The sequence below is a fragment of the Phaethon aethereus genome (assembly GCF_964289735.1).
Source record: "Phaethon aethereus genome assembly, chromosome: Z".
Taxonomy (NCBI): Eukaryota; Metazoa; Chordata; class Aves; order Phaethontiformes; family Phaethontidae; genus Phaethon; species Phaethon aethereus.
Genome location: NC_138577.1, coordinates 76,088,255 through 76,107,516, shown reverse-complemented (window position 1 = coordinate 76,107,516; position 19,262 = coordinate 76,088,255). Strand labels below are relative to the sequence as shown.

Sequence of the window (19,262 nt, the reverse complement as noted above, 5' to 3'; positions counted from 1 at the left end):
GTAGGGTTAGATTAAGCATTTGCATGAAAAAATCATATATACAGTATCAAAACCCTCGCTGGCAGGATTAATGGTAGCAGTATCATTTTAAATTATGATGTTGGAAAGAAAATCATGACAGACATTAAAAAAACCCTGATTTCTCTTAGTCCAACTGTTCCAGAAACAGGTCACCAGTTGATTGGTCCTTGTTATAAAGACCCAGTGAAGACAGTAAAGAAACAACAGATGTGAATCTGGTCTAATGAACTTCCAAGAAAAATATTGTTACAAAAAAACCCAAACACGACTTGTCAAATGTGGGCACAATGCTAGTGATACCAGGCTTGGTCCTGTTGGCTTACTACCAGTACAGCCAGCTTCAGGTGAAGACTGGACCTTTTGTAGGTCTCAGATCCTACAAGAATAAAAATCTTAAATATAACATCTTTGTCGACTTCCGAACTTACTCTTACAGACTAAAAAAATCTCTCTCTCATTTCAAAAAAGGAAGATTTCTCCAGTTCCTTCTTTGAAGATGTTATGTAGTATTACTGTGTACTCTGCAGCAGTCCTGATGCAGAAATAGAGGCACTTCCACAATGAAAAAAGTGATTCTTTACATTAGGTCAGTTGGATGGGGTTTTGGCAGGTCCCTATGGATCATATTTTAATGTATTTTACTGTTTGTCTTAATTTAAAAAAATTTTACTACTTGATTGGTTACTGAATAAGAAGACAACAAATATGTCATATTTTTCCGTAAAAGGATGTGAAGCTCAGAAATGGGGCCCTTCCTGTAGCTCCCACTGCCCTTCCTGCACGAACAATGGCATTTGTCATGAAGATACTGGGGAATGCATCTGTCCTCCAGGTTTTATGGGAAAAACATGTGAGAAAGGTAAGCAAATATTATTTTCACAGATTGCTTATTAATTTGTTCTCAGTAGCAAATGTTGGCAGATTATTGAAGGAAGCACCAAATGGAGTAGCCTTGTTAGAGTCTTTATAGCTATAGCATTTACAGCTAGTGCTGGAGACAGGACAGTGTTGGGTGAGACGAACCCTCAATTAGTAAGGCTATTCTTGTAGTTGTGATTTAACTTCTCCCTCTCTTCTCTAGCAGAGATTATATTGTTAGGGAAGATGAATGTTTCCAACTCTTTTTGATCAATATACAGTTGGACAGTGTGCTAGATAATCTCATTTAGGCTCCTTTTCCCACAAGAGACTGGACCAGATGATCTGTCAAAGTCCCTTCCAGCCTCCACTGTTTTATGATTCCTCTGAAATCAGTATGCTTAATCAGTATGACTGACTGTTAATTGCATGGTAGAATAGGAGATCTTAAGGATACCCTGGCCCTGGGAAATGAAGCCCTGTATTAGAGATTCCCTGGCTACTTCTGAACAAGCTGCTAACACGCTCACAGGGTGATTTGTCTCTGTATGGGCATATCAACAGTATATGTCTGTGCCTATTTGTGTCTGTGACAATTAGTTTGGATTCTGGAAGAATTATAGCAGGCATCACATTGCTCTGATCTCTCCAAGCAACTTTTGGGTTCAATGCTAAGTATGTATCCTAATATTTTGACTGAATTGCAGTGTTGCAAATACTAGAGCTAGGTTACTGGAATAGTTGACATCTGAACCACTCTAATATAGCACTGATCTTATCAAGAAAAGCAAAATCTTGAGATTGGCAGTTTCAAACGCACTGATCTCTTAGAAGAATATTTGGTTTTCATGGCACTGTTTGTCCATTTTATATTAAAAACACTTATAAAGATCATTTATTGCTGGAGCTCTGTCCTCTCATATCCAAAGCAATGGGTGCTTTGCTGATGGGTCCTCACATGGAAGAAAGTTATACTTGTTTCTGCTGCCTGAACTTAACTATTAGTGCAGCCATGGCTTAAGTTGTTATGGATGTTAATATATCTAGTATCTGAATAGAATCATAGAATCTTTAAGGTTGGAAAAGACTTTTAAGATCTTCAAGTCCAACTGCCAACCCAACACCATCATGCCCAACTGCCAACATCAACACCACATCCTGAAGTGCCACGTCTACACATTTTTTTGAACACCTCCAGTGATGGTAACCCCACCACCTCCCTGGGCAGCGTGTTCCAGTGTTTGACCACTCTCTTGGTAAAGACATTTTTCCTAATATCCAATCTAAACCTCCCCTGCCACAACTGGAGGCCATTTCCTCTCGTCCTATCACTAGTTAGTTGGGAGAAGAGACCAACACCCACTTCATCACAACCTCCTTTGAGGTCATTGTAGAGAGTGATAAGGTCTCCCTTCAGCCTCCTCTTCTCCAGACTAAACAACCTCAGTTCCCTCAGCCGCTCCTTGTTAAGACTTGTTCTCCAGACCCCTCACCAGCTTCATTGCCCTTCTCTGGACATGCTCGAGTACCTCAAAGTCCTTCTTGTCGTGAGGGGCCCAAAGCTGAACACAGGATTCACCAGTGCCAAGTACAGAGGCATGATCACTTCCCTACTCCTGCTGGCCACACTAGTGCTGATACAGGCCAGGACGCTGTTGGCCTTCTTGGCCACCTGGGCACACTGCTGGCTCATGTTCAGCTGGCTGTCAACCAGCACCCCCAGGTCCCTTTCTGCCAGGCAGCTCCCCAGCCATTCCTCCCCAAGCCTGTAGCATTGCATGTTCTGACCGAAGTGTAGGACCTGGCACTTGGCCTTGTTAAACCTCATACAATTGACCTTGGCCCAGAATAATAAAAATGCTATTTATTTTAATTCATTATTTCTGTGGTCTAAAGCTATATCATTAGAAGCATTAGCTCTTTTGTGGACTTAATGCTGTTGGGCTATTCTTTCCTTCTCTTCCTTCAATAGCTTGTGGAGCCAATACATTTGGCAAAACATGTGAAGAGAGCTGTAAAGAAAACTATGGCTGCAGAAACTATATGTTCTGTCTACCAGATCCTTATGGTTGTTCTTGTGCCACAGGATGGATGGGACTGGAATGTGATAAAGGTATAGTAAAAAATATGAGGAACAGTGGAGTGGAGCGCAGTGGAGAAATTAGTGTGCTGCACACAGGAAATATAGAAGGGAACTGACAGAGGAGAGTAAAAACCAATATTATTCACATTCTGTAAAAGAAGGATAATAATACTATCTCAGAGGACCATGTCAGATTCTCAGAAGGACGTAGTAAAGCTGAAAACTATTCTAATTATTCTGCAAAATGAATTGATGTTTTACAGAGACATTAAAAATCCTCTAACAGCTACAGTCCTGCTGTATTCCTACAAGTCAAACTGTGCAATTTGGTGCCAAATATATATCCATTGCTGAGCATTACTGAGCATAATCAGCCTTGTTCGTTTCAATTAGACTGCAACCTCTTTGGGACATGAAGCACATCTTCCTTTATGAATATGTGCCATCTCATTCAATGGTGACGTAACTCTGATGAAGCCTTTGGACACTACCACAGTGCAAGTGAAACAACAGTGGAGACTGAAAAAGCTTCCACATTGGCATCTAATCTACAAATGACAGGCATGGATACAGATGTGGTCTACTTTTTTGACGTTAGCATGTTAGGATGCTCTGTGGATGATTTAGTGCTAGTACATACAGTTTCAAATTCAGCCCAACTGAGGGAACTAAACCCTACTGGAGAATTGATGCATGAGATTGAAAACTAATGGAGGACATTCTAGTACCTTTACATTAACTGGAAACATATGTACTTGCAGAATGCAAACCTGGATTTTATGGATCGGATTGCAAACTCAAATGTAATTGTCACAAGCGAGGGACATGTGACAGATTTAAGGGCTGCATCTGCTCCCTCGGATGGCATGGTCTGCAATGTGAAAAAGAAGGTAAAGCAAGGTAACACGGTAGTAAATGGCTTTTCCCAGTGTAACTGAAACAGATCTTCATGCTGGTACAGCATTTCCACTCCAGGCTGGTATCCTTGCTCTGACAATTAGATTTCAGGGGCCCAGGCACTTCTGTACGTCTTTATTGCAATACAGTGTTTTTAAGCCTCTGCCCCATTTACTGCATTTAGGAGGCTGGCATGCTACCATTTCATCTGATTTTGCTTTCATTAGAGACAGATTTTCAAACCTTACTCCATAGGGTTTGACACCGACCTTAATATCTATTACTGACAGAAGCTGCACATCCTACCTGCATGAGCAGCTTTTGGATAGGCTTATGGTACTTTGCCATTACCTACCTCTTACTCATTTGCATACGCTCCTATACTATGTCCCTCATATCTGAAATTGATGACTGAGACACCAAGACAGTGCCAGAGTTTAAAACAGCTCCGTCTCTCTGATTGAGCGTTAAACTTGCAAAACTGAACATACCTCATTCAGAATCTCTTCAGATTCAGGCAAAGTTCTCACGCAGTATTTTTTACAATGCACTCAGCATCTATTATTTCTGCTGGATACATAGAGTGACAAATCCCCTGTTGTAAATTATTTCAAGCACAAAAACAAGCAAAGAAATAAGATCATGATCCAACCAGCCAAACTACTAGCATTGTGATCTGACTGCTCTTAAACCAAAATGGAGAGCAAATAGATACTGTAGACTCAGTACAAAATGTGTGCATACCTAGACTGCCTGTGCTTAGAATGTCAGTGAAAAAGAGAGGGGAAGGGAAAAGAAAGAAGAGTGGACACAGGGCTTGTTCCTTCTGACATGGTATTTACACTGCTGTAACTGTCCTGACTTCAGTAACCGTGATCATTGCGTGAAGGGAGAACCAGACACCTATGCTGCCTACGCTTCTTGTACACCTAAACCTGTTTTTGTGCTTTCTTTTTAAAGTTCTGTTTGAAGGCTGACATTAAAATACTAGGTATCTTCTGTAGGTTCAGCAGATCTTTCACCTCAGATAGAAAACTTACTGGATCCTGTAGAACTCAATTCTGGCGTCGAGTTCAAGCCTTTTTGTATAGCAACTGGGATGCCACTCCCTAAATCTGAAGAATTTAAACTTTTGAAGCAAGATGGAACTGTCCTAAGGGTAGGCTTCTGATTATTTGCTTCCTGTTATTTCTGATGTTTATATTTACTTTATCTGTAGTTAATGCACAATATGCTTTTCAAACATAACATGAAATTTTGATATTCTGAGATACCTCAATGAACTCATGAACTGGAGCACACATGAAACTATGGAATTTGCCATTGTAGACCCTTTCTATTGACATCACTAGACTTTAGATGAGATCCTAAGCTGTGAGAAAGTGTTATGGGAATATTCCCAAAATGCCCACATTTTTAGGGCCTTATATGTCTTTTGTCATTTCAGCCTGCCCTAATTGTTACCAGTAATCGCTCTGAAGCCATGTTTACAATTAATCGAATCCAACCCCGTGATACAGGAACCTGGGTCTGCAGTGTGCAGACAGTAGCAGGAATGGCAGAGAAACCATTTCAAGTTACAGTGAAAGGTAAAAGCATGAATCTCTTCAAATATCTTTGCCTCTCTGCTTTTAAGGGCAGCTTTGTACTCTAATATGGCACAGCTTTGTGTTCTCTGCACTGCAGGACAATGTCTGAATGAATGTCTACAGACAGAATACAAAGAGAAGCCCTTTATAAGCAACATACTAATTATGTGTATTGAAAAAATAAGTGTGATTGTAAGGATTAGAAGAAAACCCAAGGCTTTTTTGAAAGATCTCAATTGTCAGTTTTAGGGTTTAAACTCCTATCTACTTTGCAAGAGTTTTGAAGAATGTTTCCTATTTTCCTGTAGCTCTAGAATAATAACAGGGTTTTATTGATATGGGGAATTAAAAGACTGGTTTAATACTTGCATTCTTGCTCAGTTCCTCCAGTGCCACAGTATGCCCCAAGGCTGACAGACAGTGGACATAATTTTCTCATAATTGATATCAATGCTGAGTTACATCTTGGAGATGGACCTGTTGTGTCAACAAAACTCCTGTACAAGCCAGCAAAACGTTATCAGTCCTGGATGTCTGTGGAAGGTAAGAGGACATTCTTTAATTCCTTAATCACAAATTTCAGCTGCATGCTGAAACATAATGCTCTTGACTAGACTCAAAAGACGCGACAATACATAAAAGTTAAATCTTTTATGACAGGATGCGTGACTCTTTGTATATCACTACATGTACTGTTAATGTGGATATGGTACACCAATGGTAGTCAAAAGTGTATATCCAGTTTTCAGTAACCAAAGCATTCCCCCCTCCTTCCTTAAGATAAACAGTATTCAGTGTTGGGCCCTGCTGCTGAAAACTCCCATGTAAATAGTAGGTTTTCAAAAGCAAGGAGCAGTACGGAGACATCCTGGAGCATTTACACTCTTCCTTTGTGTATATTGTGCCCTCTGGTCAGACAAATATCTTACCTAAATATTTATCAGGAATGGTATGGACAAAATGAAGGCTGCTTTTGAGTTAGATGACCTCTTCCAGCCCTGTCTTAACATTTGTGGTGGGTTGACCATGTCTGGAATGGGGATTGCGGTCAGTCCATCACACGCTGTCTCTGCCGCCCCTTCCTCCTCAGGGCAGGTCTCCTCACCGTCTGCCCCTGCTCCAGCCTGGGGTCCCTCCCACGGGAGACAGTCCTCCATGGACTTCTCCAGCGTGACTCCTTCCCACGGGCTGCAGTTCTTCACGAGCTGCTCCAGCCTGGGCCCCCCACGGGTGCCGTGCTTCAGGAACAGGCTGCTCCAGCCTGGCCCCCGCGGGGTCCCAGGTCCTGCCAGCAAACCTGCTCCAGCCGGGGCTCCTCTCTCTCCCCACGGGGCCACAGGCCCTGCCAGGAGCCGGCCCCAGCGCGGGCTGCCCACGGGGTCACGGCCTCCTTCGGGCATCCCCCTGCCCCGGCGTGGGGCCCTCCCCGGGGGCGGGTGCAGATCTGCTCCCCCGGGGAGCTCCATGGCCGCAGGGGCACAGCCGGCCTCCCCGTGGGCTTCCCCAGGGGCTGCCGGGGACCCTCTGCTCCGGCGCCTGGAGCCCTCCTGCCCCTCCTGCTCTGCCCTGGGGGCTGCAGGGCTGTTGCTCTCACATACTCTCACTCCTCTCTCCAGCTGAAACTGCAGTTACACAGCAACTTTTCCCCCTTCTTAACTCTGTTACCCCAGAGGTGCTACCACCATCGCTGATGGGCTTGGCTTTGGCCAGTGGTGGGTCCATCTTGCAGCCGTCTGGCACTGGCTCTGTTGGACATGGGGGAAGCTTCCCACAGAAGGCAACCCTGCAGCCCCTGCTACCAAAACTTTGCCACACAAACCCAAAACAACATTTTATGCAAGGCCTAAAATATTATAGGAAATATTGCAGGAAATTTAACAAGTAACAAATGGCTGCTGTTAGTAATTCAAGATAACCCGAGTTCTGCATACGCAATGCACATGGCCTTAAGCAGTCTTGTTCTGTCCTGAAGGAGGGGCGGATGGAAACATCCTTTATGCCGGCTTGGAGCTTAACTTAAAAATAAGTAGTGGTTCAGGAATATTTTCCAAACCTTTGATTCCTTAACATTTTTCAGCATGGGCTATGGCTTTATTTTGTCCTTTTGTTGTCAGTAAAAGGCAGAACCAAAAGACTGGACAATCTGGAACCAAAAACAGAATACCAGTTCTGTGTTCAGCTGAGTCGGCAAGGGGAAGGTGGAGAAGGCCATCCTGGACCACAGGCGAGCTTCACGACAGCTGCACTTGGTAAGTCATCATCTCGGCTTTTCACAAAAGGGCTGTTTCAGCTGTTTTTCTCTGTGATCTGTTCCCTGATCTCTGCCAGAGCACCTTCATTTGAGCAAAGGCAGCTGGACATGAAAACTATGTACAGTCTTTCAAAATAATCTCAGACAAAAAAAAAAAAAAGAAAAAGAAAAAAAATCGGAGGTGAAGAAAGCCAGGAAAAGGCAGAGCTATTATTCTCCCTATTTATGGATGGGGGATCTGGGAAAGGAAAATTTACATGTTTTGGCTGGCTGTGAAGCAGAGTTGGAGACAGAAATCAGTTCTTTTGCGTGCCAGTCCTTCCTCCTAATACCAGATCAGTCCTTCCTCTTAGTATTAGATCAGTTTACTTTAAAAATGAAGATGTATGAACAAGCAGAAAAGTTTTCAGTCCACTGAGGATACAGCTGAAACTGAACAGAGTCGTACAAAATAAATGAGGATTGCACCAGGAACTATCTCACAAGAGAGCGAAAGAGCAGGATTCTCACATTTAAGAAGTGCATCTGCAACACCAGCTCAGCGAAGAGACATTTTTCTTGACATGACAGCTGTTGATAAGATAATTTGGGACTGTCAATACCTCTTAGATGTAATTTCTGCCAAATTGGGTGGGGTGGCTGGGAGAATTACCCTTTGTCACTCCAAGGTAGGGCAAGTGGTTGGGGATAACTGGTACCCCTATTTTAGCTTGCATACCAAAAGTGAAATGTTCCCTGTCTCACTGTGGCTTTTCCAAGGTCTTCCTCCACCAGAAGGTCTCACTCTCTTTCCAAAAAGTATGACATCACTGAATTTGTCATGGCATCCTTTAACGCTGAGGACAGAGGATGACATTCGTGTTGAAGTGGAAAGGAAGAGTGTGAATGACAACGGTGACGAGAGCAGTGTTATTACTCAAGTGCCAGGAAATATGTCCACCCTGATCATTAAAGATCTTGAGCCTAGACAGCAATACATGTGCAGGGTACGGGTGAATACCAGGTCCCAAGGAGAATGGAGCAACTATCTTTATGCATGGACTTTCAGTGACAGTAAGTAGCTGATTCACATCCTTCTGCTTAATTCTTCCTCTTTCCCCCAGTAAGTGATTGTCACTTAATGACTACATTAATTGTAATCCTTCGTTCTGGTAACACTCAGTTCCTGATGATAGCTTGTGCTTGCGTTTACTATTATTATGAAGATAGTTCAGTGTCTAAAGGAATTCTTACACTTATCAGGAACTAATTGGGAAAAACAAATTAAAAGCTTGGGAAGCCATACCTTCATTTCAGTGCAATTGATGCTTCTGACACATCTATCATTTTTTTCCCCTCATAATGATGAACCCACATAATGAGTTCCCTCCTCCAAGCGCTTTTGTTACTCAGAAAAACCTCAGACACTGCAATTCAGCTATGTCAATACAGAAATGGTCAGCAGTTAAAGAAGGAAGAGAAGATACAATGCAAGGTCAAACCCCTGTTAAGCAAATAGTAGTTAAGTGTGCAACACTGAAGACCAATGACCACCACTCCCTGAGTGTGAGTAGTGTCCTTTCATAATGTCACAACAAATACCCTATCTGAATGAAGTATCATCTGAACAGATGTCCATCTGAATGGTTGATGGGTGCTACTGCCCATATCACACACTGGAAAGGTGTGCTTCTTCCTCTTTACAGGTCATGTGAGGATGCCCTCACTGAGATCCTACATGTATTAACAGAAGCATCAATGGCTATCATGGGACACTCCAGTTTCTTAGAATCATAGAATAGTTTGGGTTGAAGGCACCTTTTGAAGGTCATCTAGTCCAACCCTGCTGCAATGAGCCAGGACATCTTCAACTAGATCAGGTTGCTCAGAACCCCATCCAACCTGACCTGGAATGTTTCCAGGGATGGGGCATCTACCACTTCTCTGAGCAAACCATGCCAGTGTTTAAACACCCTCACTGGGAAAAATTTCTTCCTTATGTTTAGTCTAAATCTGACCTCTTTTAGTTTAAAACGAGTACTCCTTGTCCTATCACAACATGCCCTACTAAAGGGTCTGTCCCCATCTTTCTTATAAAAGCCCCCTATAAGTACTGGAAAGTTGCATAAGGTCTCCCCAGAGCCTTCTCTTCTCCAGGCTGAACAACCCCAACTCTTGCAGCCTGTCCACAGGAGAGAGATGTACTCATCCCTTGGCTCATTTCTGTGGCCTCCTCTGGACCCACTCCAACAGGTCCATGCCTTTCCTGTGCTGAGGGCTCTAAAGCTGGATGCAGGACTCCAGGTGGGGTCTCAGCAGAGCAGAGTACAGGGGCAGAATCCCCTTCCTCGCCCTGCTGACCACACTGCTTTGGATGCAGCCCAGGATACGACTGGTCTTCAGAGCTGTGAGCACACATTGCTGGCTCACGTCCAGCTTTTCACCTACCAGCACCCCCAGGTCCTTCTGGGTGGGGCTGCTCTCCACCCCTTCATCCCCAGCCTGTCTTGATACTGGAGGTTGTCCTGACCCAGGTGTAGGACCCTGTACTTGGCCTTGTTGAATCTCATGGGGTTCACACAGGCCCATCCTTCGAGCTTGTCCAGGTCCCTCTGGATGGCATCCTGTCCCCCAGGTGTGTCAACCGCACCACTCGGCTTGGTGTCATCTGCAGACTTGATGAGGGTGCATTTGATCCCACTGTCCATGTCATTGATGAGGAAATTAAACAGTATTGGTTCCAATATGGAGTTCTGATGCCAAACTGCACTAAGAAAAACATAAGGGTACCGTTTTCCATAAAGCACTTAGCTTAGTGTGTGTCGATAAGTCTAGCACTGACACCTGCTGGTGGTTTTCTGATTAAATTTGTGGGAATGTTGGTATTGATTTCCCTTCTTTCTACAGTCTGTATCCTGACAGGCATTGTTCCCTGAAGCCGTGAATATATAGGACCTGGGAATAACATGAGCATGATGATTCAGTGTAGGAGGAAATTAACCCTTTCTGTATTAATTTGAAAGCAATCATGTAGTTGTCCTTGCATGCAGCTCAGAGAATTCATATCTTCATCCAAGGACAAGAGTATACTGAATGCCACTCCAACCTCTGCTGGAACTGTGGAGTAGTCCAATATGGGTGACTACACATCAAGTTCATAAAACTATTGCATTCAGTTACTGTAGGTCATCAACAAAATTCTTCTTCTGTTTAGCACAGCAAAAGCACCAAGGAAAGTGTTTGGCTCACTGCGGGAAGGAGGGAGAGGTGGATGTACACTCCAACACTTTGTGTGTGTTTGTGTTTGTTCTTAGGAATCCCTCCTGCACCATACAACATCAAGTTTTCTAACACCACAGACACATCCTCAGTCATCTCTTGGACAACTGCTGAGGGTCATTCCATCTCCTCCATCATCATCAGCTACAAAATTTATGGCAAAACTGAGTACAACCACATTGATATTATCATAAAGAACACCAGCATTACTCAGTATCATCTCAAGGGCCTTGAGCCAAACACTGTGTACCAGGTTCAGATTAATGCTCAGAACAACATTGGCTTGAGCAACCCAAACACATCGTTTGAACTGAAGACTCTTCCAGAAACTAAAGGTTGGTTATTCCAGCATGCTGGACTTGCACAAACCAGGGCTGCTGGTATAAACTAGTTAAATAAGGCAAATTCATAATATTTTTTTATGAATATATTTTAAATATTTGGGGTTTTTTTCTCTTAATTTTGACATGCAACATAGCATCACCAAAATTTGATTCTTAGTTCACTGCATGGCATTGCATGTGATACATACAACATTTGTGCTCAACAGCTCATAAATTAAAGGAGCTGTATATAATAGGCTTATTAGATTTCTGCTCTGCCTGAATTCAGCAGGACCTGCAGGTGCTTGTATGTCTGAAAATCAGAGAATCCAATGTCTGTGACATTTTTTGAAAACAAAGGGATGTAATTCTATGTCCTTATATAGTTTACAAGGCAGTAGTATTTAACTATACATTGTTCATGTCTGTTTCTGAACTATCTGGAAATAATGATGAACTCTTTATGTGCTTCCTCAACAGCTCCATATGAATCAAAAGGAGGCAAAATGCTGCTTATTGCTATCCTTGGCTCCGCAGGGATGACCTGTGTAACAATTCTCCTGGCTTTTCTCATCATGCTGCAGCTAAAGCGAGCCAACTTCCAGCGCCGAATGGCTCAGGCTTTCCAAAATGTGGTGGTGGGTTTCCAGCTTTCCTATGTCAGCATGGTTTAATTTTGGCTCCGTCTGCTTTTTTTCCAATTCCTTTTTGTTGGCCTTCCCAAACACTGTCTTCTCTTAATGTGTGCAACTAGTACTGTTGTTGTAAAGCATCTCTGCTAGTGACCCCGGAGCTAAAGCAAATGCAGCTATAGGTTATGAGGTAGACACGCTGACTTGAAAAAAGATGCACACCTTCTCCCTTTTCTGCCTTTTTGCACCTGTGTATAACAAGTACTGAGCCAGACGAATACAGGAGCCTGTTCTTCCCCTATGAAGTTGTGCCTGATTTTGAAAACTACAATATTTTTTAATGTTTGAGCATCAGCAACTGCCCCATCATGGCTTTTCAACCTGAGACAGCACACCAGGGGTCAGTCAACAGCAACATCATAGTTTTGGCTGTGAGGAAATTGCCAAAGGCTGTAACATCATGTACAGATATCTTTCTACACATATACACATATATATTTGTATCCTGCTGTATTCTCCTTATCACTCTGCTTTCCAGTGCTGTTCTCTCACTTCAGAGAGGAACCTGTGAAGCAGAATGAAGCTGGGCCGAAAGAGCTCCTTCTTATGGATCTGTATAGGTTATTTCATAAACAAGGGGCCAGAGGCTCATCCAAAAAGATCATCAGTCCCCAGGCCACACAGAATAGCTCCTGCTCCTTGTCCTGAAAGTAGTATTTCATGGGAATGAGTAACTGAAGGAGAGATGTCTCCTCAAGTATGGAGGAAGATGATTTCCTCTCCCCTTTTGTTTTCTTCCTTCTACTTTCCTCAGTCTTCCTGCTGAGCCTGATCAGCACAGGATTTAGTCAAGCCTAATATGAGATAAATCTCAAACCTGCAACTTAAAACTGGTTTTGAGATCAGTTTCACCAAATTATTTTTGCCCATCTTCTTCATCTTCAAGATCATTATAAAACTGTTCAGGAGGCCTAGGTCTACAAAGGTACTTATGCATCAGTTAGGAGCCTGATTAATTTTGTGGATCTGGGCAGAAGTGCTGGATACAGTTAGTGTCTAAAGTAATAGTCTTACGGTATGCACTCTTGCATTAGCAAGAGATGGATCAGGCTCTGTGTGTGTGTGCAGAGGAGTGAGCACACATGTATTCGGGGAGTGTAATCAGAGCATTGCTCTGTAAAGTAGAAATCACAGTTAATGTCATTTGCTTAACTCTGTTACAGAGGGAAGAGCCAGCTGTACAGTTTAACTCAGGTACTCTCACCCTGAGTAGGAAAGCCAAAAACAGCCCAGATCCCACTATTTATCCAGTTCTTGAGTGGAATGACATAAAATTTCAAGATGTGATTGGGGAAGGTAACTTTGGGCAAGTCCTGAAAGCACGCATTAAGAAAGATGGCTTACGCATGGACGCTGCAATTAAAAGGATGAAAGGTAGTAAAGATTGGAGACTCTGAGACTAAAGACTTTTCTTGGTTGTTTGTTCCAAGTGATTCTCTGTCATAAAAAATGCTTAATAGCCCTCTTCTAAACCTAAAATAAATATTTGAACTTGCTAGTGAAATTATATGAGCTGTCACTAGGCCAAGATTTGTGCCCTGGCAAAGACTATTTCTGCACGGTCAAGTTGATTTATGTTTATTGTTTATTGTTTATTGTTTATTGTTTATTGTTGTTAATATCATTATTTATTATGTATTTTTCAATTCATAGGTCAGTATGAATTAATGTGTGAGTTCACCTGCAAAGTGGAAGCTGTTAAAAGGTGCCTTTAGTAGAGAAGGGAGCACAGAGCTAGCCTTGGGGCATAGCATTTGCTCATCTTGCTTTACCCCAGCCATTCAGAGACAACTGTATCTATGTATCTATACATATACAGACTATGAAGGTCACTCATTTTCTTGGTACTCATTGGGCATGACCACCATGTTCCAGAGAGAACTGCAATACATATATTACTGAAAGAACATACATATTTTCTTGAAATTCACTAGATCATTATCTAGGTGAATTGGGAGACACTCTTATGAGTACGATGATCATTTAAAAAAGAGCCAAGGTCTGCATCCAGGTGGAAATAATAAACTGCACACACATGGAAGGATTTTTAGGCAGCTAGTTTTCATGTGGTCTCCTATGATATTTTACATTCTCAATAAGGGACGTGACATGGTATATTGAGATGCTTGCTTTCTCTCCAGATGCTACAGACATTGTCTCTTTTTTTCCTTTGATTGAAAAGTCCTACTTTTTTCAGTAAATATTAATGTATCTTAGACTTTTTCTGTTTTTATTGGGGCTGAAGCAGTAGTGCCCCAGGCAGCCCAGAGTCCTCATAATTAACAACAATGTGGCCATAAATTCAGTTCAAAGGAAAACAAAAATGCATGCTTATTTGATTTTCAGAGTATGCCTCAAAAGATGATCACAGAGACTTTGCTGGAGAACTTGAAGTTCTTTGTAAACTTGGTCATCATCCCAACATCATAAATCTTTTGGGAGCATGTGAACATCGGGGTAAGATACTCTTGAATATATGTACTTCAAAAATTAAATTTTTTACACCCACCGTATAGCCCATACAGGCCATAGAATCACTAGCTTATAAGCAGGTCTTCCTGCAACATTAGTTAAAAAGCCAAATAAACTTGGTTTCAGATCTACAAGCCCACATTAATCCTTCAGAAATGTTCATCAATATCTCTATATACTTCTCTGCACCTAGGAATTATGCTGTGCGGTATTTCACCTCCAGTCTGTTTTATGTTTCTTTTTTACTCAAAGCAGTGTAAGTGTCCAAATACTATTACTGACCAGCTTTTGCTTTGTGATACACTCACTGTTTGATGTTTCATTAGGCTATCTTTATCTCGCTATTGAATATGCCCCCCATGGAAATTTACTGGACTTCCTTCGGAAAAGCAGAGTGCTAGAGACAGACCCAGCATTTGCTATTGCCAACAGCACTGCATCTACACTTTCCTCCCAGCAGCTTCTGCATTTTGCAGCAGACGTTGCTAGAGGGATGGACTACTTGAGCCAGAAACAGGTCAGTCTTCAATTCTCTACCCACTGAAAGCACAGAAATTAATTTTTCTTCTCATGAAATAAAAATAAGGTTTTGATTTTAGCTTCTATAGCACCCACTGGATGAGTTTTATTTTGTTGTGTTCACTTAGCCATATCAAATACTATGGCATGGGGAATCAAGGAAGAGGCATTAAAACCTACAAACGACACGGTAACTATTTGCTTTCACCTTCACATAAAGTTTAAAGTGTTCCTGGTAGTGACGTACCAAGCCATTTATTTTGGGTTTTGTTCTCATTCTGAATGTTTGCAATTTTCAATATAGCACTAAAAAACATGTAGACCTCATAGAAACTGCGTTTATTTCCCTCTTTTTTTATAATTTTAGTTTATTCATCGAGATTTGGCAGCAAGAAACATCTTGGTTGGAGAAAATTATGTTGCAAAAATAGCTGACTTTGGCTTATCAAGAGGTCAGGAAGTTTACGTTAAGAAGACTATGGTAAGGATCAAAACAAACTGATATAGTCTGTTTTTTTCATTTTTTTGTGTTCTTGTTTCTTTGTATTTTCATCTAAACAAAAATGCAAACTCATGGGTACTATGGAGCTGATTATTTAAATGTTATATGTTAACACATATAAATATTTATCTTATGTTTATTAATATACATACATTACTTGTAAATAAATTTTATAGTAAGTTTATATTTTAATATAGAATATAATTGAAAAATATTTATATTGTATGTGGCAGTATGGCAATAAATATGGTAATATGAATGGCAGTAAAGAATTAATTTTGCAGCCAGTTATGAGATTTAGTAAAAATGTATTATAAAAACCTATATAATATACATTTGATGTATGAAGAGGATATGTGCATGTGGGTGGATCTGTACAGTTAAGAAGATAGTATTTTCATACCAGAATTTGCTCAACTGAGGCAAGCTTGTCTTTTTGAATTGTCCTCTATTGAATGAGGACAAAGTTAGCAAGATGGTAACTAGAGGTGTGTCAGGATCTGTGAGCTGAAAAAATAGTTGTCCAGAGACAATGCTTTGGAAGACCTGAAAGAGGAAGATGTGTAATAAGCATCATGTAGTCATAGACCAGGAATAACACTGGTTGATCAAGGGAACGGGACTGGTTAGTGGTGTCATGAGACAACACTCAGGAATTATTTCCATTTCCTCTTGATGCTGATGAATTTTCCATTAGCTTTAGTATGAACTGTCCCTTTGTGAAGTAAATGCACAACTTAAGTTTATTTTCTTGATAAACCCTACTTGCATAAAGTCAGTTTTCATTAAGGTAACACACAGAACAATTGTTGGTGTATAAACTGCAATATTGCTATTCCAACCACCAACAAATAAACCTTCATTAAATAATTTCCAGGGACGGCTTCCAGTGCGATGGATGGCAATTGAATCTTTGAATTACAGTGTTTACACCACAAACAGTGATGTGTAAGTATGTTTTCAACTGGTCTTTTTTTAAATAAAGAAAGACTTTTCAGTATCAAGGAAAGTTTGGTAGTCAGGATGAGATATCCACTCTTAACTCAAAAAATTCTGTAGCTCTGTCAACATGAATGAGCAATGGAAGCAAAAATAAAACCCACAGCACAAAAGTTACTTTTATTTCATTCATCAGTGTCTGAACAAGTTCTGTGTTCATAAGCTAATTGGATTTGGGCCACTATTTTAGCTATATTTCTCATTTGAAATCAGAAACCTGATGAATGATTGGGAGACACAGAGAAACTCAATATTTTATTCAGGAAACTGGAAATGATATTCAGGAAAGCAATTCTCTAATAGCACTATTTTCTGAGAGCTCACAGTCTAGTAAAGGACTCTGGTTGATGGGCTTACTTAAGTGAATTAATTTTGCTAAACATCTCACTCCTGCTTTCTGATTCTATGAACCCTATCATTTTTGTATAAACAAAAATCAATTTAAAAAATAAAAGACTGAATCATACTTCTCTGCATTCTCTGACTACTAGCAAAACTACCATATAAAAATACAGAATGTCATTGCATTCTTGTTGCACTCCGTAAATATCCCTCTGTTGCAGATGGTCATATGGTGTCCTATTATGGGAAATTGTTAGTTTAGGTAAGTAGCTGAATTCTGTTCACTCAGTCTGTTAAAAATTTATTCCTTTGCAACATCATTTTTTTTCTGTTTTATTCCACTAACTTTTCATTAGCTCCAGTATGCTTAGAAATGCAATTGTCACGTTTTCAGTTCAGATACCATTCCAAATGAGACAAGATGACCATGTTTTCATTGCACTATGAAACCTATGCCATATCTAAATATAAAATCCAGCATATCACATGACATATGATATACCCCTAATCCAATATGTTTTCAGTTTGATGGGTGGTTTTTCCTCAGCCTTTCTGAGTTTTAAATAAAGACTTACATTTTAATGACTGGGCGGTGGGGAACATCTCCTACTTAAGTATTCTTGAAGAAAATTTTTGAACATTAATCTTCAAATAAAACTTAGACTTCATTTCTGCACACACCTCTATTCATGCATGTGGTACAGCCTCGAGCCATTCAAAATGACTGTGTTAGCCTTTATCATTTGCCTTGGAGTGTGCCCCGTGGTCTGCACACTGACTGAGCTGCACGTTGAGTATTGGACTAATCATGAACTCTTGCTTTCTAATTTGTTCCCAGCTTTCCTTACTAAATGGGTTTATGCTAAATATTGATGGGAATTAACACATTGCAGTGTGCAAAATGAAAAGTCTTAGGCAACCAAACATGTGCAAAAAGGAGCAAAATCAGCTTGACAGTAATAGCTCCATACAAGATCTTACTAATACCATGCTAATAAAGGAATGGCTTGCCTACTACCATCAAGGGTTTGCAAAACCAGTTCAAATACAATCAGATACAGAACCTCAGAGTTGTACAGAAATCTAGGCCAGCCCGACAGGTTATACATGTTTACACTCAGTTTTATTTTTCTCTTCAATATGTGCATTAAGCAGTATGGAAACATTAACAACAAAAATGTATCTGCAAAATATTCCCTAACATTGGACTAATGTACCTGTTACTAAGTCACTCATTCTTTTTCATTTCTGCTATGCAGTTAAACTTCCTTTTATTAAAAATCTCTTGTGTTCATGATGATGGTTAAACTCTGCTTTAGGTGGAACACCATATTGTGGAATGACCTGTGCAGAACTCTATGAAAAACTGCCTCAAGGGTACAGACTGGAAAAGCCTCTCAACTGTGATGATGAAGTGTAAGTAACTGCCTCAGAAAAAAAAAAAAACTGAAACAGAATAACACAACATCTGCTATAAGAAATACGTGACTTTGACGAGAAAATAATAAACCAAGCATTTCTTCAGGAAGACATAAAAACTACATTTAAAACAAATATTAAAAAGGGTGCAGAAGTGGAAATAATTACTTAAGTCCTTTTGTACCCAGCATGCAGTTATTTGCCACGAGCCCTTTCCCAGGCTCTCTGCTCCTGCCAGATACCCTGTTCTTTACACAACGTAGCTGTGTAAAGAACTTTTTGATTATTCCAGAGAAAAAGAAAATTATTTTCAGACAGCAGCCAGATGTGGAAACCATAACTCCAACTATAAATCCATTTTCCTTTGAAAAATGGAATGTACACAGTCTTCTAGTAAACATCAATTTGTAGCTTTCACCTATGTATCTAAACTATCAAACATTGGTGTTTGATTTTTAAAGGTATGACCTAATGAGACAGTGCTGGAGAGAGAAACCATATGAAAGACCATCATTTGCCCAGATACTGGTGTCACTGAACAGGATGTTAGAAGAAAGGAAGGTAAGAATGAAACCCTAGAAAAGAATCAGGACATGAATAATTTCAGTATAGTTTTAGATTCTTGAGGTAATACACCTTGCATCACACTCTTTCTGTTTATTTCCTTTCCAGACCTATGTGAATACTACCCTATATGAGAAGTTTACTTACGCAGGCATTGATTGCTCCGCTGAAGAAGCTGCTTAAGACAGGAGAAATTTTCATTCATCATTGATGTACTGAAGAAAACCAAAGCTCAATCTGCTGGAGCCCCAAATGTGATGTGCTGTGTAGAACTGTGTATAGCTCTAACTGTATATAATACAGTAATACTGTTTTACTACAGATATGTATGTGTTATCACACAGTAACCTCTGCCTCCACAGGCTGTAGAAGTGTATATACTGTTCAGAGTAGGAATAGACTGAAGTCATGAAATCTGCTGTTTCATATGCAGGGTTTTCTTTTTTCCTACTCATGTAGATATAGTGTATACA

General features: G+C 40.7%; 1 protein-coding gene across 1 annotated transcript in view; it reads left to right on the top strand.

Annotated features, from left to right (window-relative positions):
- TEK (TEK receptor tyrosine kinase) overlaps window positions 1–18,972 on the top strand; it is a gene marked incomplete at both ends in the record, with an annotated part of 44,878 nt that extends 25,906 nt beyond the window's left edge. The window contains 19 exons of the mRNA XM_082013023.1: window positions 749–880; window positions 2,852–2,992; window positions 3,724–3,852; window positions 4,864–5,018; window positions 5,307–5,448; window positions 5,830–5,991; window positions 7,563–7,697; window positions 8,459–8,752; window positions 10,993–11,292; window positions 11,761–11,918; window positions 13,136–13,346; window positions 14,319–14,429; window positions 14,771–14,961; window positions 15,331–15,444; window positions 16,343–16,413; window positions 17,028–17,068; window positions 18,126–18,222; window positions 18,687–18,786; window positions 18,898–18,972. Of these exons, the coding sequence (XP_081869149.1) occupies window positions 749–880; window positions 2,852–2,992; window positions 3,724–3,852; window positions 4,864–5,018; window positions 5,307–5,448; window positions 5,830–5,991; window positions 7,563–7,697; window positions 8,459–8,752; window positions 10,993–11,292; window positions 11,761–11,918; window positions 13,136–13,346; window positions 14,319–14,429; window positions 14,771–14,961; window positions 15,331–15,444; window positions 16,343–16,413; window positions 17,028–17,068; window positions 18,126–18,222; window positions 18,687–18,786; window positions 18,898–18,972 (2,759 nt within the window). The remainder of the gene's footprint in view (window positions 1–748; window positions 881–2,851; window positions 2,993–3,723; window positions 3,853–4,863; window positions 5,019–5,306; window positions 5,449–5,829; window positions 5,992–7,562; window positions 7,698–8,458; window positions 8,753–10,992; window positions 11,293–11,760; window positions 11,919–13,135; window positions 13,347–14,318; window positions 14,430–14,770; window positions 14,962–15,330; window positions 15,445–16,342; window positions 16,414–17,027; window positions 17,069–18,125; window positions 18,223–18,686; window positions 18,787–18,897) is intronic.
- Between the last annotated feature and the right edge of the window lie 290 nt (window positions 18,973–19,262).